Source organism: Caretta caretta, chromosome 1 (genome assembly GCF_965140235.1).
Source record: "Caretta caretta isolate rCarCar2 chromosome 1, rCarCar1.hap1, whole genome shotgun sequence".
NCBI lineage: Eukaryota > Metazoa > Chordata > Testudines > Cheloniidae > Caretta > Caretta caretta.
This window is the reverse complement of record NC_134206.1, coordinates 246,621,803-246,649,149: the sequence shown is the minus strand read 5'-3', so window position 1 is coordinate 246,649,149 and position 27,347 is coordinate 246,621,803. Positions and strand designations below refer to the sequence as shown.

General features: G+C 42.7%; 1 protein-coding gene across 8 annotated transcripts in view; it reads right to left on the bottom strand.

Annotated features, from left to right (window-relative positions):
- The window catches only part of LOC125626659 (uncharacterized), a 73,234-nt gene that overhangs the window by 35,298 nt on the left and 10,589 nt on the right, over window positions 1–27,347 (bottom strand). For 7 of the 8 annotated variants that reach the window (XM_048829913.2, XM_048829904.2, XM_048829921.2 and 4 more), the window contains exons 4-13: window positions 26,688–26,874; window positions 25,490–25,918; window positions 22,974–23,026; window positions 21,677–21,816; window positions 12,349–12,490; window positions 7,536–7,577; window positions 6,790–6,817; window positions 4,624–4,698; window positions 3,356–3,480; window positions 886–1,072 (exon numbers count right to left, since the gene is read on the bottom strand). In XM_048829913.2, the coding sequence (XP_048685870.2) occupies window positions 886–1,072; window positions 3,356–3,480; window positions 4,624–4,698; window positions 6,790–6,817; window positions 7,536–7,577; window positions 12,349–12,490; window positions 21,677–21,816; window positions 22,974–23,026; window positions 25,490–25,918; window positions 26,688–26,874 (1,408 nt within the window). The remainder of the gene's footprint in view (window positions 1–885; window positions 1,073–3,355; window positions 3,481–4,623; window positions 4,699–6,789; window positions 6,818–7,535; window positions 7,578–12,348; window positions 12,491–21,676; window positions 21,817–22,973; window positions 23,027–25,489; window positions 25,919–26,687; window positions 26,875–27,347) is intronic. The other variant, XM_075122786.1, reaches the window with a different exon arrangement.

Genomic DNA, 27,347 nt, shown 5'->3' with positions numbered 1-27,347 from the left:
AACTATCAAATGCTAATATTCAAAAATATTAAACTGATTCTATATGGTTTTGGGTTTTGTTGTTGTTGATCAATTTTTGTTTGTTTGTTTGTTTGTTTTTTGCAGGCAAATGTACTTTGAGTATTGAATAAATGGTAACCAAATATCTATTTGTCTTCTGCCTTTTTTGCTGGGCATAATTGGTACATTAATTTTTCCATAGCAACACCCTCCCTTAACTTTTTAGAATTATTCCTCTAGCTTTGTATTATTTTTCTTTTTCCAGTCAGAGGTTATCAGTAGTCTAGCAGCTGCGACCACGTGAGAGATGAATTTTCATTTCTTTGAGTGTGACCATTTCTTCTAGGAAGCCCCAGAAGGCTTGCCAAAGGATCATTTGGTAATAATATCCAACTATTATCAGGTTACAAATTGCATCCTAATACTCTCTAATGACTGGACATGTCCACCATATATGCATAAAATCCTTCTGTCACCACAATGTCTACAACATTTATTCCCATACAATCTCTCTCTATTTTTAACCTGACTGGAAACGTTAAAAAAAAAAGAAAAGAAAGACAACACTTTCCTAACCTGAGCCTCCAGCAGGCCACCTCTGGTCAGAGTTAAGGTTGCAATTTCTGTTTTAATTTGACTCATTTTCAATAAGAGGATTGTGGTATGAAAGTTTATTGCGGAGGACAGGATGACTTAGGATGACTTACCTCTCTAGCTAAACCACCACTCAACAATGGGATGAGTTATACAGCAGAAGGCAGGAGGGAATGGGAAAAGAGTAGAGAGGGAAAGGAAGTAACCCTGGACATCACTATTTTATCAACCTGTGACTCTTTCACAGGTATGATGCCAGTTAGTTACAAGTATTGTATCTCTGATACTCACCTTGAATCAAAAGTTTTGCACAACTGATGCAAGGCATTCGAGACAGGTAAACTTCACAGCCCCTCAGTGCATTTGGAAATCTTAACAATGCTTTTGGCACCGCATGAAGATCTTCAGTGGAGCAGTCCATTGTGATAATCCTTTTCGGTTTGTTAGCTTCACAGATGACAATTCCAGTTTTGAAAAACTACAAAAAAATGCTTTTACAATATCTTTAAAACAAACAAAAGGAAATATTTCTTCACACAACACACGGTCAACCTGCGGAACTCTTTGCCAGAGGATGTTGTGAAGGCCAAGACTATAACAGGGTTCAAAAAAGAACTAGATAAATTCATGGAGGATAGGTCCATCAATGACTATTAGCCAGGATGGGCAGGAATGGTGTCCCTAGCTTCTGTTTGCCAGAAGCTGAGAATGGGCAACAGGGAATGGATCACTTGATGATAACCTGTTCTGTTCATTTCCTCTGGGGTACCTGGCATTGGCTACTGTCGGAAGACAGGAACTGGGCTAGATGGACCTTTGGTCTGACCCAGTACGGCCGTTCTTATGTTTAAACCTGCCAATTAAAACAGGGGATGGAAATATCCATTTCACCAAAGCAGACTGCTTGCAACACTTCCTTCTGAGTGAGGGCATGTGCAGCCAGCTAAGCAGAACACAGAAAACGTTTTGGGGATTGACTGGGAAGGCGGTGGGTCTAATGCACTCAGGAGATCTGCCGATTCAGTGCATCTCCGGGGAAATCTCTGTTAGGGCTTGTCTTCACTGAAACAGTTAGTTCTAGTATACTCAAATTACTGCACTCGAGTTTGCCTAGTTTAAGTGCAAGCGACCACATTTCAAAACAACACTAGAGTTACACCAAGTGATCTGATTAGCAGTGCAGATAATTGGATTAGCTACTGATGCGTTATTATAACTCAAGGGGTTGCACCCCCACTGCATTACTAGTTTGAGCCTCACTCCAGCATCACTTGAGCTTCAACCCACCATTAGCTAGATACACCAGCTAGTTTGATCTTAAAGCACCACTTAACGCAAGCAAGAGCCTGGTGTGTGAATGGGAGTCAAGTTAGGGGTATCACTCAAGTTATAACTCAAGCTAAATGTGCTGTGAAGACACACCCTCAGCGAGGCTCCTAGGAAGTCCTAGCTAGAATTATGCTTGCTCCCCAGGGTGAATCACATGCAGGAATGTAAAAGTTGTATGACTGACTACCTTCCAATATGGTGAACCCTCCCCCAGAGCAACTGTCCCTTGAGATGCAATTTACATCCTCTGCAACTGCAGGGATGAAACAAGCAAAATAATTTCACTGCAGGACCAAACAGGAAAATATTGGCTAAGAAACAATATTTTAAACAGAGGTAAGTGTATCTAATATTTAATAACAATTGTAGAAAAAGTTATGAGATTAAAAATATAGGTAAGAATTATATATTTTAGTATTACTTATTTTAACGCTTTCTTCAGTATGAAAGTCTTGCTTTTATATTTCTGTCCTTGAAAACTAAGGCTGACTACGCTACAAACTTAAGTCTTCCATGAGCCAAATGTTAGCATATATATCATTGGTATTATTTAACATTTATATTGCTGTAGTACCCAAAGACCTCAACAAAGTTGAGCTCCACTGCACCAGGCACTGTGTGAACATATAACACATGCAAATCCCTAGTCCAAAGAGCTTATCCTGGACATTTTTAATAAGGAGAATTAGTGAGAAGGAAGGAAAATAGTCCTTCTGTCTGGAAATTCTTCTCCAGATAGACACACAGATCCATCAATATCCAAAAGGATAGATGGGAATTGCAATAATTTAGTACTAATATAACCAAACTATCCTGCTTACTACTCCTAGTTCTGCAGCGCTATGTTAAACAATATCAGAACATCCTAGACAACATCACATAAAGAATTCCTGATTTCGGGGGGGCTGAATTCTGTGCTTGTGAAAATGAGGAACTATCAGAGTTGGCTTGAGGCAGACACTTTCTCTGCAAGCACAAGTGACAGTGTGCTTCAACTCCAACCTGCAAAATCTCTGCTCATCTGGTCCTGAACCACTTTAAAACAGACACTATCAGCTGTGCTGTGTGCTTGTTTTAGGATATACCAAATCTGGACTATGATGAGATCATGTAAGACTAAACATTACATGACCATGTGAAAACACTAAGATTTGGAAACCACTTCACCCATATGAAATCTTTAAAAGTATCACAACATTATTTGGTAAAGGCTATTCCACCACTGTTGGCTGGCGTAGGGACCGAGTATTTATGCAGTTTGGAAAAATAAAAGGAGTTTTTGATTTATCAGAACGTCTTGGACATTTTGCATATTTAGGTTAAAATCCTAACTAGTCAAAATCATAATCAGCAATATGTAACAGTCAAAATCCTAATTAATATCATGGCCTCTCTTATTCTGCATAATATATCCTGAATTCACTCAACTCACTTTTGTTTCTTTTTGTTTGTTACGCACATATTTACAACTTGGCTCTTGACAGTTTGGTGAATTTTCCATATGGAGTGCTAAGAAGATGCACAGGTCTTCTTTATTTGGTAGACGAGGAGGAGGACCTGAAGAAAAAAGTGGAATTAGAAGCTAGCTCATCAAAACAAGCATGGAGCAAAAGCAGCAAATGGAGTAAATGTAAAATAGCCAATGGGACTGAGCTACAGAGAATAATTCCCAAATTATGCAGTCTCCGGTTAAAATGAACACTGCTGTACCTTTCATTTCTATGTGTATTAAAATAAAGAACTATATCCTAAAACCACATTAAAATTTGGTCTACCTGACCTTCTGTGAGGATCCTTATTCTTGAACTTTCCTAATCCCGAGACCAATCTGTGCCTCTTCAGTCCCTGCTGTAAATTACACTGGCCATTCCACCAGCTGGGTATTGCCAATGTGCAATGATACCCTAGTCTTGCTCCCTTCTCTGGCTACTCCGCCTGTATCTGTTGAAGGGAGAGTAATTCCTATGCCTGCCCCTTCCTTTGGCTGCCACAAGGAGTGACTTCCATTGACTTCAACCGATTTTGTATCAGGCCTAAACAAGATATCCTATACCTGGGACAGCCTTTTCTCACTCACTCAACTTCACGTTCCTCTCCAAAACTCATTTATTTCAGCTAGCATACTGCCATTTATCTTCTCTTTGATGCTATATGTCCTTCTCTGTTACCTGAACATTATTTAAATAAATAACTCATAATTAATACAAATAATATAAAATAAGACAATTTATACAATCAGCTTTACTTAAAAACAACACTCTCCCAAAATATATATTCCCTTCCCATCCATTACTGTTGTGTTTATCCCCCTCCCCACAATGATCTGTTATCACTATCCATTATGTTACCTGTGTATTTTAGGTTGTAAGATCCCAGGGACTTTACGTCCGTACATGTCTGTAAAGCACCAGTGGCACAGCAGTAGTGCTGTACAAATAACAACCCATACTATCAGGACAATAACTTTATTTCTATTATTATAGGAAGAGAGGCCCAGAAGTGGAATAGCATGGAAATTTCAAATTAAGACTGAGGTATGTTGCCGGAGATGGATGTTAGAAGTATGCAAATTGCCTGCACGCACCATGGCTCATGACTTTCAGAACAATTAAATGTATTCAAACATCTTAAAGAAAAAAGAATTATGTAAACCAAGAAATAAGAATACATGAGCAAGTTTGATGAATATATAGTTTTTGCCTTTATCATTCTTTCTTTCTGTTTCCTCTCCATCTCTTTTTTCTGAATTCTCTGTTTGCTTACTGAAGGGGGAAGCTGGAAGATAAAAGAAAAAGAAAAAAAGTTTAAATCAGGAATGATGTATCAGATTTGCTCTGATGAGGTTTAGTAATGGATGGGATCCCATCTATTACCATGAATGGCACCAGATCCCTGCTCACTACAAAAGGGAGCAGGTGGGGTATCTCAGGATCAGTTTACTACTATATTTGATAAACAAGACATTAAAATCCGGTTGATATTTGGATCCAAAAGGTCCTTGTATCCAGGCAAAATTCAGATTTGTCAAAGCTTATCATGAAAAAATCAAGACAAAAATGTGAACCCATAGTACAAGATGCAGGGGAGTGAGATCATCATCGTCACTGCACAGAAAAGACCTTAGACAGACCAAGTCATCCTCAAAGGATCATAGTGGGAGCCTTGAACTTCTCCTATCCCAATCTTGTCAATTCTAGCTCCTCTATCCTCCCCCTTGTCAGTCATTTTCTTCTTTTGAACAACAACCCAGCCAACTCTTTTTACTTTTCCCTCTCCATACTGCTGCTGTCTATTGACCAGTTAACTCCCCTTCATCCACCTTCCCCTCTGACTTCAACTCCTGGCTTTCATTCCTCCTCACACTGGAATCCCCTACCCTCATCTTTGGTTACTTTAATTTCCATACTCATGTCCCATCTCACCTTCCAGCATCCTGCCTCCTCGCCCTCACTTCTTTGTTTGATTTGCACCTATGGATCAACTCCCTTACTCATCAAAATGGCCAGTCTCTCTTCCTTTCCCCCCTTATCCCCAATACATTCTCCTCCTGTCACAGACTGTGAAACACGGCCTGTCTTCCTTTGCCAACTTCTCTTCCTGCCCAAAGGACCCCATACCTTTATTATTCTAACCTCTCTTGCCCAGCTCTCATGCTGTCACCCCTTCTCTCACTCTTTTCAGCATCTCACTCTCATCAGTTTCCTTTCCCTCCCTATATAAACATACTTTTATCATCTTCTCCATCTTAAAATACTCGACCTTTCTCCTGCTCATACTATTACCCAACATCTCTTCTTCCCTTCATCTCCAGATACACTGACCATGCTGTCCACAACTGCTGTCTGGAGCTTCTTTCTTCCAATTCCATTCTTGGTTCTTCTCAAGTCTGGTTTCCACCCTCATAAAAGGCAACAGGACTTAGACTCTAAATATTTATGTCACTTTTGAAAATGGGACTTAGGCATTTTTTTATAATTTTAAGCATATTTCAGGATGTATGGTTGCTCTTGCTTAAATCAAAGGGACTACACTATAACAAGTATCATACCTAAGGAAGACTGTGTATTCTTAGAATAGGCATACACTATCCTCATTTATATTTTATTGGTATTCTAACTCTAATAAACAAAGTTTTATGTAAGACAATTTTAGTATTGGCTCTTATTTTATAATAAGGGGCCTGATTCATTCCATTACCCTAGTGTTACTCCACTGACATCAGTGGATTTATATACCAGCATAAAATGGATGTAGTAGGCTGAAGAATCAAGCCTAAGGAATCCAAACTGTTCTCAGATAAAAGAAAAACAAAATGCAGGATTCTGATCAGCTTATTTAGCGCCAGAGGAAACCACCTAAACACACATCAAAGGCATGGGAATTAGAAGCCTATGTCCAAAATGAAATTTTCATTTCATATTCATTTGAGTCACAAAGAAAGACTAAAGACCAAAAGGGATGCCAAAGACTGGTGACTGAAAGACACCTGCAGTTTTGTAAATTTATTATTCATTTTGCACATTCCTACAGCTAATCTAAGGCCCATTAACACATGCAGAAAACGGGGCCACTTATGGTGCAGAGAGCAGGATTCTTGTACATGTCAGCCTGTTGTTCAGTCAGAAGTATTAAACCAGCAAGTAGAGTGGTAGGATGCAGATATTTGAATTGTATGGCCCTGAATCAAAATAGAGATAAGAGGTCTAAGTTAAGGACTCACAACTGAAAATTGTGTTTGTTATATAAAAGGGCCTATTCCAATATGTTATGACATGCCAGAAGTGTTTTTAAATAAATTGAGTAATAATAAAATACCAAATTTAGCAACCTTAAGACACAATGTTCAACTGTATGTAGTTATCTTACCAGAACATTCCGCATATTGAGGTTTCCACTGTTGAAAAACAGAAGGAATTTATGCAAAGCACAGTCCCAAATAATTTTTTTGCATAGCTCTTTTTCTGAGCACAGCTGCCTTTATTCATCCTAGCTATTCACTAGATCTGTCGAGGGAATTTCTTGGGAGATCAGACAATTCCAGGTACCTTTACCCAAACCTACATCCCATCTGTGTCATTATTTCATTCCTAAAACTCTCAGTCTATTGGGGCAAGGCAAACTCCAGGTCAAAAAGCTACCTTTATATCAAAATTTGTCTAATTCATCACTACCTCTGTCTCTCCCATTTCTCTTTCCTCCCCCAAACTCTGATCCTTTTACCTCTATCAAACATGTTTAATAAATCTTAATTCTTTAAGTGACATTGTTTTCCTCCTCTGGTGCTACTCCTGACATTTCTTCTTGTTGGTGCTTTGTTTCCCACTCTATCCCTGACAGGATGACTCCCAAACCCAAATAAGCTTTCAAGAAAGCCACCAAACACCTCTGTTGTGAACACTAGTGTGAATACATATTTACTTAAGTATGGTCCACTGTTTCTTGTTTGGTGAACTTTCTTACAAACCAAAATTGGCTTAGGTAAACATTTAAAAAAAGAAAACTGAAGTGGTCTTGAGCAACATCAAAGTGAACTTGATTTTATTAAATGAATGTTTGTGAATACTTTTTTGCAACATTTTCCTTGCTCTATACTCCTCAATAAGGATACATACCTGATAATATTCAAAGTTGCTCTTTAAAGAGCCTGTGGAGTCCTGAAAATGAAAAAAAAAAAACCTTTTTAAAAATACAAATATATCTCTGGCTGATAGAAAAATGTGGTCTTATTTGTGAATATTCTTTCCAGAATTCTCCAGGTCTGGTAGTCTTTACAATATGCATATTCTCATTTCTCCTGTTAACTGGAGGCAGACCAGGTATCTGGATGTAAGCCAGGCTTAGGACAACCCCCCACAAAGAATACTCCAGAACTATAGTTTCCAAAACTGAAAAATACTAACTATATAAAAGTTACCAAGTCAACTCAAGCCATTTGCAATAGAGCCAAGGAAAGAAACATAAGTATTTCCTTGAAGGAAATGGTCCTCCATTTCAAGTTACTCAGCAAGTGAGTAATGGCCAGAAAAACTCTGGACACAATACAATGCTCCAAGGGAAGGCCAGACTGTCAAATATGGAAGGTTCAAGAAAGCACATTCACATGCATGATCAAATTTTCAGTTCTCTGTTTTCCTTGTGTCCAACAGTCTTTAAAGTGAGATGTAGAAAGCACTTGGAAAGTTTAGTAAGCTAGAGCAGCCACGGGACTTTTACTCTGCTGCAGCAGTGTGCACACAGGATGTCACACTGCACAGCAAAACTAGTGCGCTGCAGAGTCACACTCTAGCTTGCCACACAGTAATGTCATGTGTAAACAAGCCAGAAGTCTACTCCTCTCAAGTCTCTGAAATGGAGTTAAGTTGAATTTCTGCACGTTCACTTTTAGGCCCAGGTTCTGGAACAGGTAATGGCATAACTATGGCATCTGATACCTGATGAGGAGTTCTTCCTTGAACTAGACAGTTGTCCAGGGAAGGATTTTTTCTTAGATGTGCAGTGATGACTGTTAAAACCTTGCTAAAAGCCCTCAGTGCAGTCGATAGTTAGAAGGCCTACCACAAACCTTACATACCTCCTGTGCTATGGAATTATGAATCATAGAATCATAGAATATCAGGGTTGGAAGGGACCTCAGGAGGTCATCTAGTCCAACCCCCTGCTCAAAAGCAGGACCCATCCCCAATTAAATCATCCCAGCCAGGGCTTTGTCAAGCCTGAACTTAAAAACTTCTAAGGAAGGAGATTCCACCACCTCCCTAGGCAACGCATTCCAGTGTTTCACCACCCTCTTAGTGAAAAAGTTTTTCCTAATATTCAACCTAAACCTCCCCCACTGCAACTTGAGACCATTACTCCTTGTCCTGTCCTCTTCCACCACTGAGAATAGTCTAGAACCATCCTCTCTGGAACCACTTCTCAGGTAGTTGAAAGCAGCTATCAAATCCCCCCTCATTCTTCTCTTCCGCAGACTAAACAATCCCAGTTCCCTCAGCCTCTCCTCATAAGTCATGTGTTCCAGATCCCTAATCATTTTTGTTGCCCTTCGCTGGACTCTCTCCAATTTATCCACATCCTTCTTGTAGTGTGGGGCCCAAAACTGGACACAGTACTCCAGATGAGGCCTCACCAATGTCGAATAGAGGGGGATGATCACGTCCCTCGATCTGCTCACTATGCCCCTACTTATACATCCCCAAATGCCATTGGCCTTCTTGGCAACAAGGGCACACTGTTGACTCATATCCAGCTTCTCGTCCACTGTCACCCCTAGGTCCTTTTCCGCAGAACTGCTGCCTAGCCATTCGGTCCCTAGTCTGTAGCTGTGCATTGGGTTCTTCTGTCCTAAGTGCAGGACCCTGCACTTATCCTTATTGAACCTCATCAGATTTCTTTTGGCCCAATCCTCCAATTTGTCTAGGTCCCTCTGTATCCTATCCCTGCCCTCCAGCGTATCTACCACTCCTCCCAGTTTAGTATCATCCGCAAATTTGCTGAGAGTGCAATCCACACCATCCTCCAGATCATTTATGAAGATATTGAACAAAACCGGCCCCAGGACCGACCCCATATGGATATGGACATTTTGGAAATCAAGAGATGCAAACTAGTACCCTGGATACAGAGAGGGAATTATCCTGGACTTCAAACTTGCATATGAATGTATTGAGCTTTCTTACGTCCCAGATGGGTCACCATCCTTCTTTCCTCTTTGGAATAAGGAAGTATTTGCTGTAGAATGCTTTTGCTGGTAATTTAAAGGTACCCCTTCTATTACTCCAAGAGAAAGAAGTGAGAGGACCTCCTGGTGTAATAGGTCCTCATGAGATGGGTCCCTGAAAAGGGCCAGGGAAGGTGGGATGGGAATAGGCACAGTGTGAAATTGGATAGACTATCCTGTTGTAATCATATCATGACCCATTGGTCTGGGGGTTATGGAGGACCAGGCATACCTGAAAAGAGGCAAATGGTCACAAAGGAAGGGTCAGTGGCTCTGGATCCAAAGGGGTAAGGTGCATGTCTTGACAGTCTTATCAAAATGAATATTTTGGCTCCAATGCAGACTGTGATAAGTAGGCTTCAGAGGTACCCTATCTTCTCTGATGGTAATGCTACCACTAGAAGGCTCAGTCGATCTTTGGTGAAAGAAAGAAGGTGGAGCTGAGCTCTGTGGGGCATAAAATTGCTGCCTGATGGCTTTTTCCTTTAGGGGCAGGTTTATAGAACCCGAGAGAGCTAAGAGTCACGATAGAATCTTTCACTGTATGATGGGCTCCACCTGTTTTAGAGGTGAACAACTCTGATCCTTGAAAGGACAAATCCTCTGCTGTAGACTGAACCTCCTGACAGTAGCCAGACCCCTACAGCCAAGATGCCACTCTCATCATGACTGCGGTGGCCATCAATTGTGAAGTGGTGTCTGCTGCATCCAAAGCAGCCTGAAGGATGGTTCTGGCAATCAGCTGTCCTTCATTTACGTTCTTTCCCTTGCATCTGGAGGCAATTTGCCCTGAATGCTGCAAATTTCTCATAGTTCAAATAATCATATCTGGCCATGAGGGCCTGATCATTTGCAATCCTAAAGTGTAAAGTAGCCAACTAATATGATTTATGGCCAAATAAATCCAGTGTTAAGTGATCACGTTCTTTTGGTGTAGTCTTATTTTGCAGATGTGACTTTTCATCAGCAGCTGTCACTACCAATGACCCAGCTGAAGAAAATTGTTGATGCCTGCGACCCAACGGAGCTGGGGATGAGGGGCTTGGGGTGTGGGAGGGGACTCTGGGTTTGTGGGGGGCTCAGAACTGGGGCAGGGGGTTGGGGTGGGTCAGGGCTCTGGGCTGGGGGTGCAGGTTCTGGAGTGGGGCTGGGAATGAGGAGTTTGGGGTACAGGAAAGGGCTCCGGGTTTGAGGGAGGGCTCAGGGCTGGGGGCAGGGGATTGGGGCACAGGGTTACTTCCGGTGGCTCCCAGTCAGCAGTGTAGCCGGGGTGCAGAGGCAGGCTTCCCACCTATCCTGGCACCACGGACCGCGCTGCACCCCAGAAGTGGCCAGCAGCAGGTCCGGAAGGTTTAGAGCAATTTCCTCTTCAATGCTCTAGGGGAGAGCTGCACCAAGGAAGTTGAAGCAGTTGACCTGCTCGGAGACAACTGTACGCAGGGTTGGGGTGGGGGGGCCCTGGCTGAGGTCAGAAGCCAGTCAGAGCAAACTCTCCATCATAAGCAGATGTAGTTTAAGTTTCCAGTTCATTCTGGCCTTCAATTTTAATTTCAGGCAGAAATTACACTTTTGGGAAACATATAACTCCCCAAGGCAATGGATGCTGATCAGTATAGCCTCTCAGCCCAAAAGCAACATTTAAACCCAGATAAACTGGGCATACCCTCCTAGGGCTTCAATTCCCCTGATGCGAAAAAACAAAGAAAAATAGATGGAGGAACAATGGTCCTTATCCTAAAAGTATAAGTAAAATCTTTTATTTTAAAGATTTTTTGTTTACTTTTTTTTACAAATTTAAACTATAAAAATTACTACAGCTAACTAACACAAAGGAAACTCTAAGAACTAATGTTAACTAACTATTAACAATGAAAGAAAAATACAGTTGAGGTAAACTCAACTCAGACGCTGTTGAGGCTCCATCTCAGGCCACAGCAATTGAGAAGGAACTGAGGACAGTTCGCTTGGGCACCTCTATATAGCGTCGGTGCAGGGCACAAGGCTGCAGGGGATGCATGTGTAGACCTAACGGACACTGCTACCTAAAATCTCTGATCTGGGGTGCAGGCACACCTACAGTGGAGCACCCATAGGGACACTACTCAATGAAGAATCGCAGGATACATGCGCAGCGATAGCAGATGCTGCTGTCCAAAAGACTCTGAATTTGAGCACTCATGAACCTTTAATGGAATGATCATATAGATAGTCACTTGAAAGAGAACTCCTTGTGCTTCAATGATCCTAGGCCAGTGAGCCATACTGATGGATCTGAAAATATACATGGTCTGACAGAGTGAATGTCAAAGTAGACAAAAGCATGGGAAGTGGAAGAAAGAAAGATGAGCTCAGCTAGGGAGGCTTTTGCTATCAATCCCTAAGATTAAACTGCAGGAGGCTGTACTTTCTCAATGGAGAGGGTCCTAGAATATAGTATTTACTCCCTTTTGGCTCCAGAAAAGTCTGGATTTAAAGGCTTTCAGGGCACAGTGAAAGCTATATTGTTTCAGGCATGCATTTGTATAATTATGAACGTTGAAGTATGCTGAAGGTGTTTTGTATAGTGAAGGTTCCTCTACTACATGATGCAGGCATGTATAGATGCTTAGGGTCTTTTAAATTGAGTACGTTGATTATAACCTGATTGAACACCAAATGAATGTATAAATAAATAATTAAAATAAGGTAATTGCATTACATTAGCTTACTTGTTGGTTTGATGACAATTGTGTTGATTCTTGTACAGAAACAATTTTCTTTATGCCCACAAACTGTATATAGTTCTGACATTCAGAGCAGGGAGGTTTCGTGCAATAAAGAACATCGTTCTCTTCTATTTTTTTTCTGGATCTGAAAAAGATAAAGTAGCAGCATTTATTCTCTGCAAAAGCAAAACAAGAGATCATGGTGAGGTGTCTCTCAAATAAATCCTAGGATTTTCCCTGAAGAACCTTATTTATTGTTAGTTCTCCCTGTCCCAGATTTCCCATCTCACTTTATTTCTGCCTTTGAGCTTCCCATCATTATACATACACATTTACACTTATTATTTACAACAGTAAAATATTTATGTCTTAACTGAAACCATTTCAATCTTGTTGGAGTATTCTGTCTTTTCTCTACAGAGAAAATGGCCATAAACTGGCTGCTAGGCCAGTTATAACTACCATCTTTCCCTCAACCGCTGGATGTATAGTCTTCTTGTACTCTCAGTGTGCTCTCAGCTGTGAATAAAAAGTAACTTCACTGAAAATGGAGTTGGAGCAATGTAGTCTAGTGGAAGGGAAGCCAGGAAATTTGGATTTTAGTCCTGGTCTTAACACTGCTTCCCTTTGTGGTCTTGGGTAAGTCACACAAACTCTATCTGTACCGGTTTCCCCATCTGTAAAATGAGGATAATATCTGCCTTCTTCACAGGAATGTTACTGATTAATTAATTAATGCCCCAAAATAATTTTAAACAGTTATATGCTAAGTATTATTAATGGTAATTACAAACTTCAGTGTTTCAGAGTAGCAGCCATGTTCGTCTGTATTCGCAAAAAGAAAAGGAGGACTTGTGGCACCTTAGAGACTAACCAATTTATTTGAGCATAAGCTTTCGTGAGCTACAGCTCACTTCATCTTCAGTGTAAAACAGCTGTGAGTTCACAATCAGGCTCATACTGCAGTACTGGGAATACTGTTATTTAATTTTTGCATATTTTAAAGGAATGTGAAAATGAAATGACAGTGAACATTTTCAACCTGGCCAGGGAATGCTGTAGGTTGGAGAGGAAAGAGCAGTCTGCTGGATTCAGGGTTACTAGCTAGAAGAAAGGTTTACTCACCTTGTGCAGTAACTGTGGCTCTTCAAGATGTGTGTCCCTATGGGTGGTCCACTTCAGGCACATATGCACCTTTCAAACCCTTGATCGCAGATTTTCTGTACGCAGTGTCCACTCAGACCGTGGAAGCATTCTATACAACCTCGTGCCACACTCAGAGGGTACAGAGGGCTGCATGGGTGAACTGCCCTCCGTTCCTTCTCTATCCCAACACGCAACAAGAACAGTCCAAAGCAGAGGGGAAGGAGGGCAGGTAGTGGAGCACCCATAGGGGGACACAGCTTGAAGAACCACAGTTACCGCACAAAGTGAGTAGCCTTTTCTTCTTCAAGTAGTGTCCCTATGGGTGCTCCATTTCAGGTGACTCCTGAGCAGTATTTTCACAGGGAGCTTCAGAATCAAGTCCAACACTGAAGACAACACCGCAGAACCAAGTTCTGCATCAGATCTGATGTCGTGGACCAAGGCGTAGTGTTTAGAAAAGGTGTTCACGGAAACCCATGTAGCAGCTCTGCACATCTGAGGCATTTGGATGTTTTTGAGTCACACTGTGGAAATTGCTTGTGATCTGGTAGAGTATGCTGTAATCCTTTGAGGGAGCAAAACACCAGCTACACCATAATAAGCAGTAATACACCCAGAGATCCATCTCAACAGTGTCTGTGAAGAGATCATAGGTTCTTTTGATCCTTCCACAATGGAGACAAAGTGTCTCAGTGATTTCCAAAACTGCATGGTCCATCCAGATAAAGGGTCAATGCCTGTCTAACATATGCCTGTCTAACATACAAAGGGAAGTCTCTCACTGAGATTTATGTGGTTTAGGGAAAAATACCAGTAGATTAATAGACTGATTAAGATGAAAATCCAACAGCACCTACCTTTGGGTGTGGTTGCAGGGAGACCTTGTCCTTGAAAAATACTGTAAATGGGTCAAGGCTTCCATTTCTCCAGCTGACATGATAGCTTCTAGAAAGGCCATCTTCATAGATAAGTGAAGCAAGGAGCAGGTTGCCATAGGTTCAAACAGAGGTCTCAAAAGGCATCTAAGTACCAGGTTGAGATCCCAAGTCAGAATACAGATTCCCAGACCCTTAATAAATCTTAAGGACAGAGGATGTGCAAAAACAGAATACCCCTCTAGTGGGGAATGAAAAGCTGATATTGCAGCAAGGAGAATCTTAATGGAACTAACTGATAAATCCGATTTTTTTTAAGTCGAGCAGATAATTCAAGATGGCTGAAAGCAGAGAAGATTCAGACACAAGGCAGTGCTGGTGACACCAGTGATTGAAGCTCTTCCATTTCTGAAGATAAACAATTCAAGTTGACTCCCCTCTACTGTTTAATAATACTTGTTGTACTCCTATTGAGCAGGTGGATTCTAATCCCATGAGCCATCTAGGAGCCATGGTTGGAGACGGAGGACCCCTAGGTTGGGGTGAAGCACATGACCTGCTTCCTGGGAGAGGAGATGAGGGACATTTGAAAGATTGAACGGTGGTTGGATACACAGGTGAAGCAGATAAGGATACCAAACTTGCCTGAGCCAGGTCAGTACTATAAGGATAACTCTGGTTTTGTCCTGCCTGATCTTCCTCCTCACTTTTAGAATTAGCGGTGTTGGAAAGAATGTGTAGAACAGGCCGTTTGTCCAAGGAAGGAGAAAGGCATCTCTCAAAGAGAGGGGAACTTCCTGTTGCTGTATGTGGCCAATAGGTTCACCTGTGGAAGTCTCCACCTCTAGAATATCCAATGAAGGGTCTGAGAGTCCAACTCCCATTTGTATTTCTGGGAGAAGCATCTGCTGAGCATATTGACTGTGACATTCTGGACTCCAGGAAGGTAAAAGGCTGAGATCTGAATCTGATGGGTTATACACCAGTTCTGTAACTTTATCGCTTCAGCGCACGGGGAGGGGGAATCTTTCAGCTCTATTTGTTGATATAGAACATATAAGCTACATAGTCCATCATCATACTCTTTGATTTGCCTTTGATGAGGGGTAGGCATTGAAGGCAGGCAATTCTGACTGCCCTGAGTTCCAACAAGTTGATATGAAGACCAGTTTCCTGAGGTGACCAGGTGCCCTGAGTTGTGAGTATGTTACGGTGTGCTCCCCACACTAACAGCGAGGCATCCATTCTCACAGTTACTGTTGGAGCTGGGATGCCCGTGCAGACACTGCGTGATCTTTCCAGTAATCCAGGGAGTTCTTCACCTTGAAAAGAACTGTAACCAGTTTGTCCAAGCTGTTACTGGCAGAGTAATAGGTCCTCCTGAACCAGCCCTTGATAGCAGCAAAGACATAGGCCTGGTCTCCACTACACAGTTTAGATTGACATTAGCTGCCTTACGTCAACCTAATTATGTCAGTGTATACACTTCAGCCTTGCTCCCACCAGTGTAAGGGCTTGTCTACACTACCGCACGGGGTCGATCTAAGATACACAACTTCCACTACGTGAATTGTGTAGCCGAAGTCGATGTACTTAGATCTACTTACCGCCGTGTCTTCACTGCGGTAAGTTGACAGTTGACGCTCTCCCATTGACTCCGCTTGAGCTTCTCGTTCTGGTGGAGTCCTGGAGTTGACGGGAGAGTGCTTAGCAGTCAATGTATCGCGTCTAGACGCGATAAATCGACCCCCGCTGGATTGACTGCTGCCCGCCAATCCGGCGGGTAGTGTAGACAAACCCTAAGTGCCCTACTACACCGACATAATAACTCCACCTCCAAGAGAGGTGCGGTTATGTCGTTGTTGTTAGGGCGACACAGTGTCTGTGTAGATAGCAGGAGCTGTGAAATTGACAAGAAAGCTGGGCAGCTAGAGCCCAGCTGCCCTCTGCTCTCCTGGAGAGCTGGGCAGCTAGACCCCACTCCCAGCTGGGAACATTGGCTGTCTTGTCAATTTCGTGGCTCTGAGAAATTGACAAGGCTGCCCAGCTCCCAGCAGGGAGCAGACGGGGGAGAAGCTGAGGCAGCTGGACCCTGCTCTCTGGGGACAAGAAGCTCCAGGTAGCTTCCCCCTTGCTCCTGGCAGGGAATGGGGAGGTGAGAACCCCAGGGCAGCTTCCTCCCCCCCCCCAGTGGGGAAAGGGGAGGTGAGACGCTCTGGGCGGCTTCCCTCACTCCCAGCGGGGAACAGGGAGGCGAGAGAAGGCAACGCATCAGGAGCTTCTGGCAGGGAGCTGCCTGTTGAGCTGAGACACTTGGCTCTCATCTCCCCACACTGCCCCTCTTAGGTCAGTGAAAGTGGTCCTGGTGAGCACACACACCACCAACCCAAGGAGGGTAGTGTGGACATGCACCACTGCAGTAATTACTGTGGTGGTTGTAAGTCAACTTAACATAGGTCAACTTATGTTTCTAGTGTAGACATGCCCATATTCTTGCATGCTTGATCCTAAAGGTGCAAGCTGCCATATGACTCAGGAGCTCCTAACAGTTCCTTACAGTAGTATGGGGACTTCCTTGAATTGTCCCGACCAGATTCGACAAAGTTATGAATCTGTCTGTGAAAAGGGAGGCCCTGGCTGCCAATGAATCCCAATATGCCCCTATGAATTGTATTCTCTGTGCAGGGACTAACTTGGACTTCTTTAGGTATAGCTGGAGACCCAAGTCCTGGAAGAGGAAGAGAGCTGTTTGGGTGGAAGTTAGTATTGCTTTGTAAGATCAGTCCTTGAGCAGCCAGTTGTCAAGCTACAAGAAAATTCAAGAAGACTAAAGTTGCTTCTCACTGAAGGTAAGCAGCCACTACCACTAAAACCTCTGAGAACACCCTTGAGGCCAAAGAGAGGCCAAAGGGAAGTACTCTGTATTGAAAAGGATCCTGGCCTATGGTGCACCACAGATATGTCCTATGTGCGGGATGTATTGCTATATGAAAATAGGCCTCCTGTAGGTTGAGGGCTGAAAACTAATCTCCTGCCTCTAGAGAAGGAATTATAGATGCCAGAGTCACCATCTGGAACTTCTGAGATTTTACAAATTTGTTCAGTTGTCTTAAATCTAAGGTCGCTCTCCACCTTCCATCCTTCTTTGGCACGAGAAAATACTTTGAGTAAAACTCTTTCCCCCTGTGAGGGGATGGATGGGACTGATTCTGTTGCTCCTAATCAAAAGAGGGAGTGTACTTCTTCACTCAGTATTCTCTTATGAGAGGAGTCCCTGAAGAGGAACAGGGAAGGGGGGTTGGGCGAGACCTATAGTGGATGGTGTAGCCCAATGTTATAACCTCTCTGACCCACTTGCTTGTTGTAATATGCTGCCAAGCCTATTGGAAATGGGAAAGCAGTCTCCAAAAGTGGGAAGGTAGGCAAAAGGTTGCAGCTTGCAAACTAGAGCTGAGGGAGGAGTTGAGCCGTCAACTGAACTGTCAAAATTGCTGTTTTGATGATGACTGGGTGCTAGCTGAAGGTGGGACGCTCTTTTCTGCTGAAATCTGTCTTTTTCTTGCAGGTTCGGTAGTTATGTGAAAACCAGAGAACTGAGCTGGCACAATCTCTGGGCAGTTTGAGACCTGCTAAATCTCCTCTTGTTTGGAGGGGTGTATATACCCAGAGATCTCAACGTGGGCCTGGAGTCCTTCAGCATGTGCAATGACTCATCTGTAGTTCCTGAGAAAAGTTTCTGACCATCAAATGGGATGTCCTCATCTGTATTCTGAGCCTCTCTCAGGAATCCTGACAACTGGAGCCATGATGCCCTGTGCATGTCAGCTCCTATGGAGATGGATCTAGCAGCAGCGTCTGTGGCATCCAAGGATGCTTGGAGAGAGGTTCTGGGTAATAACTGACACTCCTCAATGATGGCCTGGACATGTTCTCTATGCTCCTGTGGAAGATGTTTAATAAAGGATGTGAACTTGTAATTCGTATAGTCATAGTTGGCTATGATCGCCTGATAATTTGTGATCCAAAATTGGAGGGTTGCGGATCATTAGGCCTTCCATCCAAAAAGGTTTAACCTTTTATGGCCCTTGTTATGAGAAGTAGATCTGGAATAATGCTGTCTACTTTGCTCATTTACAGCATCCACCATCATGAAATAGGGTTGGGATAGGAAAACTAAAATTCTGAGTCCCTGAGAGGGAAGATAATATTTCTTATCCACCCATTTACAAGTTGATGATTTGGTGGCGGAAGTTTGCTACACAGTCTTTGCTGGATGCAGGAGCACTTCATTAATGTGTAGCGCAACCCAAGTGGATGTCACCGACTGCAAAATGTCCAGGAGCTTGTAATGTGAGCCTTTAATCTCCTCAAGAGATGTCTGGAGGGTGTCTGCCACCCCCTTCACAAGGTCTTGGAATTGACAAAAATCATTGGCTATCGATGGTGTGCAGGCATTACTGCCTCCTCCAGAGATGCAGACAAAATAGAGGCTTAAGGAACCTCTCTGTCTGCCCTAACTTCCTGTTCCTCAAAGGTCTCCTTACGTTGGGGGTTTGGTGCTGGAGACTATGTGACCCTAATTTCCTGGTGCAGTGGAGCTGGAGATCTGGCAAATTGCAGCTAATGTGCTGCCCAAGGATCCCAGTATGCCACTGGGGAGGCCCATGCTGGAGAGCAGGTGATACCCAAGACTGAGCCCACTATCCCTAACGTCAAAGCATGGGTTTCTTTAGTGATGTGAAATGGAACCCCACGCTGATAAGGAGGCAACTGATTGAATGTCTCTTTCATCCTCCTCATTGTCCTCCAAAGGGGGGGGCCCAGTAGAAAAGGGTGGAGAATCTTGCAGTACCAGGAAGCACCAGTAATGTGGAGATTGGGGTCTCAGTACTGAGAGTTGTTCGGTACCCATAAGCAATGGAGACTCTGACTCATCAAACACTTACAAGTCCCTGGAGTAATGGCATTCCTGTGGTACTGACTGGGTTAGCAATGATACAGCAGTTGACTAGGCAGTATCATTGGTTTGGAACCCACAGGTGTCGGGGCTGAAGGTATATGCTTTGATGTTGTCAGTACCAATGTGGAAAGGCACCACTGGTAAGTCTGAAATAGATGGTCCCAATCTTGAGGCGGATGGTACCGGGGTTCTGCCAGTGCCATGTTTCTCCAAAGTGTTCCACAATCTGATACCGGAAGAAGTCTTTAGCCTCCATGGGACTGAGTCAAAGGTTAAAGCCTCTGACACTGTAAAACCTGGCAGGAGTTTGGGACTTCTTGAGAGCTGCTCCTTGTGATGAGAGACTGAGTGCCTCTTCTTCAGTGCATTCCTTGAGTCCTCTGAGCTCCTCCCCTTCTTAGACAAGACCTTAGCCAAAGTCAAAAGGATACTGGATCCGTCTGGAGATAAATGTGTGGGACGGGAGTATCCTGACCTAACTCAAAGGGACTGCTCCATCAGCAGCAGCTTCAGTTTGGTCTCCTGATTCTTCCAAGCTCTAGATTTTAGAACCAGGCAAAAGTTACACTTTTGGGAGATGTGAGTTCTGGGCACTACATTTCAGAAAAGATGTGGACAAATTGGAGAAAGTCCAGAGAAGAGCAACAAAAAGGATTAAAGGTCTAGAAAACATGACCTAAGAAGGAAGATTGAAAAAATTGGGTTTGTATAGTCTGGAGAAGAGAAGACTGAGAGGGGACATGTAACAGTGTTCAAGTACATAAAAGGCTATTACAAGAAGGAGGGAGAAAAATTATTCTCCTTAATCCCTGAGGATAGAACAAGAAGAAATGGGCTTAAATTGCAGCAAGAGCAGTTTAGGTTGGACATGAGGAAAAACTTCCTGTCAGGGTGGTTAAGGACTGGAATAAATTGCCTAGGGGGGTTGTGGAATCTCCATCATGGGAGATGTTTAAAAGCAGGTTAGACAAACAACTGTCAGGGATGGTCTAGATAATACTTAGTCCTGCCATGAGTGCAGGGGACTGGACTAGATGACCTCTTGAGGTCCCCTTCCAGTCCTACGATTCTCTGTCTATAGTGTTGGAATCTCCTAAACTACAGATACACGTAGAGTGGCTGTCGCTGATCTCGATAGCCTCCCGATGAGAGAGGCAGAGTTTGAAACATGGGGAGCCAAGCATGCCCAGTCAGGCCAAATAATCTCCCCAGAAAAAGTGGGAGAGAAAAAGGAGGAGAGGAAAAACTGAAACCTCTCACAACTATCTAACTACTTCCATACTAGCAACAACTAATACTAATTAGAAACACTAAACTAACTAAATAACTACAAAACACGCTGAGGCACACATGAGGCAGACATACTAGAGCTCCTTCTCAAGCCAAGGTGATAGAGAAGGAACTGAGGGTGGTTCACCCACGCAGCCCTATATACCTTTGCAGCATAGCACAAGATTGTATAGAGTATACGCATGGGCTGAACGGACACTCCTAACGGAAAATTACCTATCAAGAGCAGGAGTGGCACATGCACACCTGAAGTGGAACACCTATAGAGACGCTACTCAAAGAAGAAGTGTCTGTTTTGAAGGGCAGGAGAGTTCTGGAATTCTAGTGTATCTGAACCTCAGCTAGCCTTAATCTGCTCCGAACACAGCTGCTTGCCTATTGCTAAGGCAGCAGCAATGCCAGCCAAAGCATCTTCTCTCCTTCTTCTCCAGTACCACAGTTAAGTGCCTGCACAGGGAATAGTGCCATTTGCTTGTTGCTAAGCAATGGAAGCAGAGCATTTTCATCCCAAAATGGCCAGTCTCTGCTATCAACAAAGTCGATAGTACCAGTGCTGCCCTCATCAGCTCCCCACACATACAGATGTAAATAATTCACCAGCCACTACCATTGTCACCAGAATCCTCAAGTCAATCCACCTCCCACTACTATTGCTGTTCTAAGGATCAGCTGATGCTGCCAGGTAAATCTTTCAAAAGGTGTTTGGAGCTTCATGTTGTGGGGAGGAGGTAGGCATGTTGGGTAACTATTCCTGAAGAGTGGAACAGTGTTATGGTGAAAAATTTGTGAAAAAGCCTTTGTTAAAATTTTGACAGCATATTACTGTGCCCAGAAGTGTAGAATATTAGTAGTCCTAGGGGGAGATAAATTACTGGGCAGATATCAGGTGAGGTGATCAAAGGTGCATGCTGAATGCAATTTATATCACGGCTCCACAATTAATCACATGGATATTACAACTGCATTGATATATAGTATCATAAGGAATTTATGTAAAACCACTGAATTATTTTTAAACAAATAATAATACAATAATAATAAATAAAATAATAATAATAACCTGAATAGTAGAGCATTTGCTTCAGCATGGATAAGGACTGGTCCTTTTGCTGTTCCTGACTCTTTTTTGATGTTTCTACCTGCACAAGGCAGGTTTGCAAATATTGCACCAATAGGATATCCATTATAACCTGCCCCAAACTAAGAAAAATAATTAGTAGACCCTAACAGAGCTGTAAGATAACAAGAATGATTAAAAAAAAAGAAAGACACATATCTCTGTAGTTTAAATAAAGATAAATACAAATACATGAAATTGCCTTTTTTTTAGACACACACAATTTCCATTTTGAGAAAAGTTTGTAATATACAATAGTTACATCACTTTTACTTCTCAGGTATTTTTCTACTCAAATACTCAGTCACTGTCTAGTATCAAGACCAATTATTTCTTACATATATACAACAGTCTGAGAGCCCTATAATGAATGCAATATACACTATTTTGTATATTGTTATATACTGCTTCCCAAAGTTTTGAGGCAATTTTTCCAATTTACCAGATTAAAATATCTCAACTACACCAGCAAATAACCTTCTCACTCTCACTATCCCATTCAAAACCACTAGCTACCATACATACTTTTTTCCTGCACCCAATGACCTCAAAATTCCTCCACCACCATAATATCTTTCCCTCCCTACCTTAATAATATAGTTAGGGCCAGCTTCTTTGCTGGGCCATGGTGAATCAGTTGCCTGGATTTCAATATCATTATTGTTACTGTGTTTATAGTTAAGTGATTAGGAGCTAGCCTTCTGAGGGAAAGGAGGCTGTAAGTGAAATCCAGAATATCAGAGGAAGGAGGTGCCAGGAATTGTTAGCTGCAATTTCACAAAAAGAAGATGTGTTTCTTTAAATGAACTGTATGTGGTGTTCTAGAAACTTTAGGTGTTTTAATAAGAATTTTTAGGTTTTCAAAGAGGTGAGAAAGGTTCAAGGCCAGATTCTGATTCAGTTATCTTGATGTAAAATTAAATCTAGTGTAACTAAGATTAGATTAAAATCTCATCTTCAAGGCCCAATACTAGGGTATGCATTATCACTGTGTTACAGAAGTGGTTGAGAGTGCAGCCAAAAAGCCCTGTGCTCCTATGGGGTACTGTGCCTTATACACTTTACTAAGGGCTAAATACTGAAGGCATTATCTAGTTGTAAGGTAGATACATTAATGTAGCAACGAGCAGCCAGGTAACAGTGGCAAAAGCTGGAAGTACCAGTACTAGTATACTCATTAGTTAATGCACTGGAGAGAGTGAACATTAAAGGAAGTTCATGGAGCATTTGCCATACTTACAAAATATCCATTCTGATTGTATAATATGCAACCCACACCTCGATCTGGATCATCTTTTATAAGAAAAAGAGCATTTTATATCACTTTAGTGGTTAGATTTTAAATATTATATTGTGGCTTAAGGTGTCACACTTTAGAATATTGGAACAGAAAGTATACGTAGACTGATCTGTCTAAACTATCACAAGTTCCCCTACAGAGCATACACTATATTAATACATTATCTAGATAGCAACATATACACTGTTATTATGGAAAGGCATTATTATAATCAGATACAAAGAAAAGCATATTTCATCACAACACAACAACCCAATGTAAAGTTTTTCCTTGATTAGTAATCTCAAAATATAAACACAATACAAAACACTGAAAATGGAACATAAAATGTTTTATGTACACATTAATTGGGTATGGTAATGAACTCCAAATGCAAGGCCACTTACATACATAGCTTTACCATAAACAAACAATTTTACACACTTTTCCTGGTAAACTACAAATGCAAAAGAAGAATGAGCAATTATAAGTAAAAAGAAAAGGAGTACTTGTGGCACCTTAGAGACTGACCAATTTATTTGAGCATGAGCTTTCGTGAGCTACAGCTGAAGTGAGCTGTAGCTCACGAAAGCTCATGCTCAAATAAACTGGTCAGTCTCTAAGGTGCCACAAGTACTCCTTTTCTTTTTACGAATACAGACTAACACGGCTGTTACTCTGAAACCTGCAATTATAAGTACTTTACCAAAAAATGTGTCTGTGGATAAATATATTAACTGATCATTTTCGTTTGACATTATCACAAGAAAATGTTCAGAGGCCAAAATAATGAAAATAAAAAATATCTAAATATAAACATTCATACATACACACAATCCAGAGAGTCAGAATTATGGGTGCTGTGTTGTGATGAAATGTGCACTTCTTTGTACTTGATAAAAAAACTTTTATGTTTATTAGGTGGACATTATAAGATTTACTATCATTTCCTTGCTTTTAATTGCTTAGGTTTTATAAATGATATTAGATAAGAACATGGTTGTCACTTAGTAATCTTCATTGTTTTTAAACAAAGCTTTTTGGGTTTGAAATATGATAGTGTGATTCAAAATAAATTGTTGCAATTTCACTTGCACTCAGTGGTGAGCTGGAGCCGGTGCCGGTTTGCTAGAACCGGTTGTTAAATTTAGAAGCCCTTTTAGAACCAGTTGTTCCGTGAGGGACAACCGGTTCTAAAAGGGCTTCTAAATTTAACAACTGGCCAAAAGTGGCACCTTAGGCGCCGACTCCGCGGGTGCTCCAGCCCTGGAGCACCCAAGGGAAATATTTGTGGGTGCAGAGCACCCACCGGCAGCTCCCTGCCCCACCCCCGGCCCCAGCTCGCCTCTGCTCCGCCTCTGCTTCCTCCCCTGAACACTCCACCCTGCTCTGCTTCTCCGCCCCCCCCCCAGGCTTCCCGCAAATCAGCTGTTCACGCGGGAAGCAGGGGCGGGCTGAGAAGTTGGCAGCTTCACGCTCAGGCCCAGGAGGCGGAGAGGAGGTGAACTGAGGCGGGGGGGGGGGGTGAGGAGGGCTGCCCGCACCGCAGCAAGTAACCCGGGGGGGGGGGCCCGCAGGGGAACCGCTCCCTGCCCCAGCTCACCTCCGCCACCCTCAGCCTGAGCGCAAAGCCACCACATGCTTCTCAGCCCTCCCAGGCTTCCTGCCAAACAGCTAATTCATGGGAAGCGGGCGGGGGCGCAGAGAAGCAGAGCGGGGTGGTGCATTCAGGGGCAGAGGTGGCACGGAGGTGAGGTGAGCTGGGGCCGGGCCCAGGGCGGGGAGCTGCCGGTGGGTACTCTGGGCCCACCAAATTTTCCCCATGGGTGCTCCTTTTGATGTGATCAGTGCGGGGAGCGGCCGCTCCCCCTGCTTTCCCACTAGCTACACTCCCGCACCCCTAGGAGCAAGAGGGACCTGCTAGATGCTTCCTGGGAGCTGCCCCAGGTAAGCACCACCAGGACTCCCCACCTCACCCCCACGGCAGGTCCCTCTGGCTCTTAGGGGTGGGTGGGCACCCACTACAGTGGCCCACGAGACCCTCCTGCCCGGTTCTGGGGGCAGTCAGGGGACAGGGGAAGGGGGTGGATGGGGCAGGGGTCCTTGGAGGGGGAGCGTCAAGGAATGCAGGGGGTTGGATGGGGCAGGAGCCCCAGGGGGCGGGGGTGGGTAACGACCCCCTCATAGGGTGAGGAGGGAACCGGTTGTTAAGATTTTTGGCAGCTCATCACTGCTTGTACTGATCTGAGTTTAAATCTACTTTGACTCAAATGTAGTACTGGATATGATTTCAATAAAACATATCTACTTATTTAAATGAAAAATTATTTATTTAGCTCCTGGGTGAGGAAAGCATGCCAATTCCTTTGTTATCAGCATGAGTTATGAAATATTTGGCTTAGCTCTAACTAAATTTATTAGGAAAAATACGTTTTCATATTTGTTTGCTATTTTTTCTATATTTTCAGTATACTTACCAGATCTTGCTGCTAAAAGATAACAAAGCTGCAATGCATGTGTGTGCATTTTTTCCACTTCAATCTTTTCTTTTTTTTCAAATTCTCCATGGGGACAATGCAGTAAACTATCAAGGCAACACAATGCAATCTTCATCTGCTCTGCACATATCCTTATATGGCCTTGCATATTAAGCAATGAACTATTTTTTTCCATGTCTTTAGGGACAGCCTCAGCATAATGGGAACTGCATTCTGTGCACTTGTATATTTTGATTCTAGATGAAATCTTAAATACAGTGTCAGAGTCTGTGATTGGTAGAAAAACACTGCTACTTATATTACTTCTGAGAAACATTTGGTCAACTTGCTTGAGATCTTCCTGAACTGCTGAATCTTCCCCTTTTATTTCTGGAGACATTGGCCAGTAATAGACTGAAGAAACTGATCCTAAAGATGAAAATTTAGACTGATTTGTAGTACAATTCAACCAGACAGGATCATTAATGCCTACATTTCTTGATAACAATGGTGGGCCTAATTCTCTATTGCAGTGCAGCCAGTGTGTGCAATGCTGTTGGTGCATTCTAGTGAAGAAAAACTAATGTAGCTGGCCACAGAGAATATCCACACCCCAGTACAGAGGGCTCCTTGGATGCTGTAGAATCACTGTAACAGCTACTATCCCACCCGTCATACCTGAGGCCAGTAGAGAGAGCATGGCTGAGAAAAGGAGCCAGGGCCAGGCTAGCCTTACACCCAGCTATTCTAACTTTTGCTAGGGGCTGGTCTGGTGCCCAGACAGCTCAGTAGTGGGAGGGCATAAAAGCAAGCTTTGCACCATCAACTTGAGCTGTAGCATGTGGCCCTTGGGGACAGGGGAGCCGAAAACTGAGAGTTATATATTTTTGGACCTGCTTCATAAGTGGATCCTGACACAAACTCACACTACATGACTTGAGAACTACAATTTATGACCCTAGCCTGCAAATCCTTTCCAGGCAAATAGTTTCACTGATTTCAAAGGGACTACTTACATGAATAAAGGACCACTTGTGAGAGTCAGGATTTGCAGGATAGAGTTCCATAAGATAACATGATTTTTTCATACCCGATATTCAGTACGGGCTTATTTCTGATCTCCTTACCCAAAAAAAAAAGAAAAAGAAAAAGAAAAAACCTCCCATTGACTTCAAGGGTTGGTCAGTTTATTATTTACCTTGAATGAGAAATGTAGTACAGATGGAGCAGGGTTTCCTGGACAAATACACAGTGCAGTTACTCAAAGAACAGGGAACGTTCAGCATGACATGTTGCACAGCATGTAAGTTTTCTCTGGAGCAGCTCATTGCTACCACTTTGTGTATTTTGTCTGACTCGCACACAACAATCCCAGTTTTATTGAACTGAAAGAAAACATTGTGACTTACTATTTGTCTGCAAATTTTATTTTACAAACACCTACGTTTTAAAAAGCAGCTTCAATGTATTACAGATTTGGCCACACTGTATATAAGTACATTGATTCTTGAGTCCTAATAACCTTTGGCTCTTAATTTGTCTTTCTGCTTTATCAGCCCTATGCATATTTATTTACTTGTTCATTATTCTTATTAATTCACTATCTTTATATGTGTATGCTGTTTCTGAATGGACCCAATCAGTCTCCCTTTGAAGTCACTGATGAAACTCCAAGTGACCTTAAGCAAGCAAAATCAACCCATAGTTTTCTAAAACACCCTCAAGTGAAATCTATGAGCAAGAAAAAGGAACCGTGACTTTGTGAGGGGTCTAAATCATTTCTATCAGGATCTTTTGTCAGCATTACATTAGCTGTGATGGATACAGTAAGGCAGAGAAACATCAGTGCTACTGATTA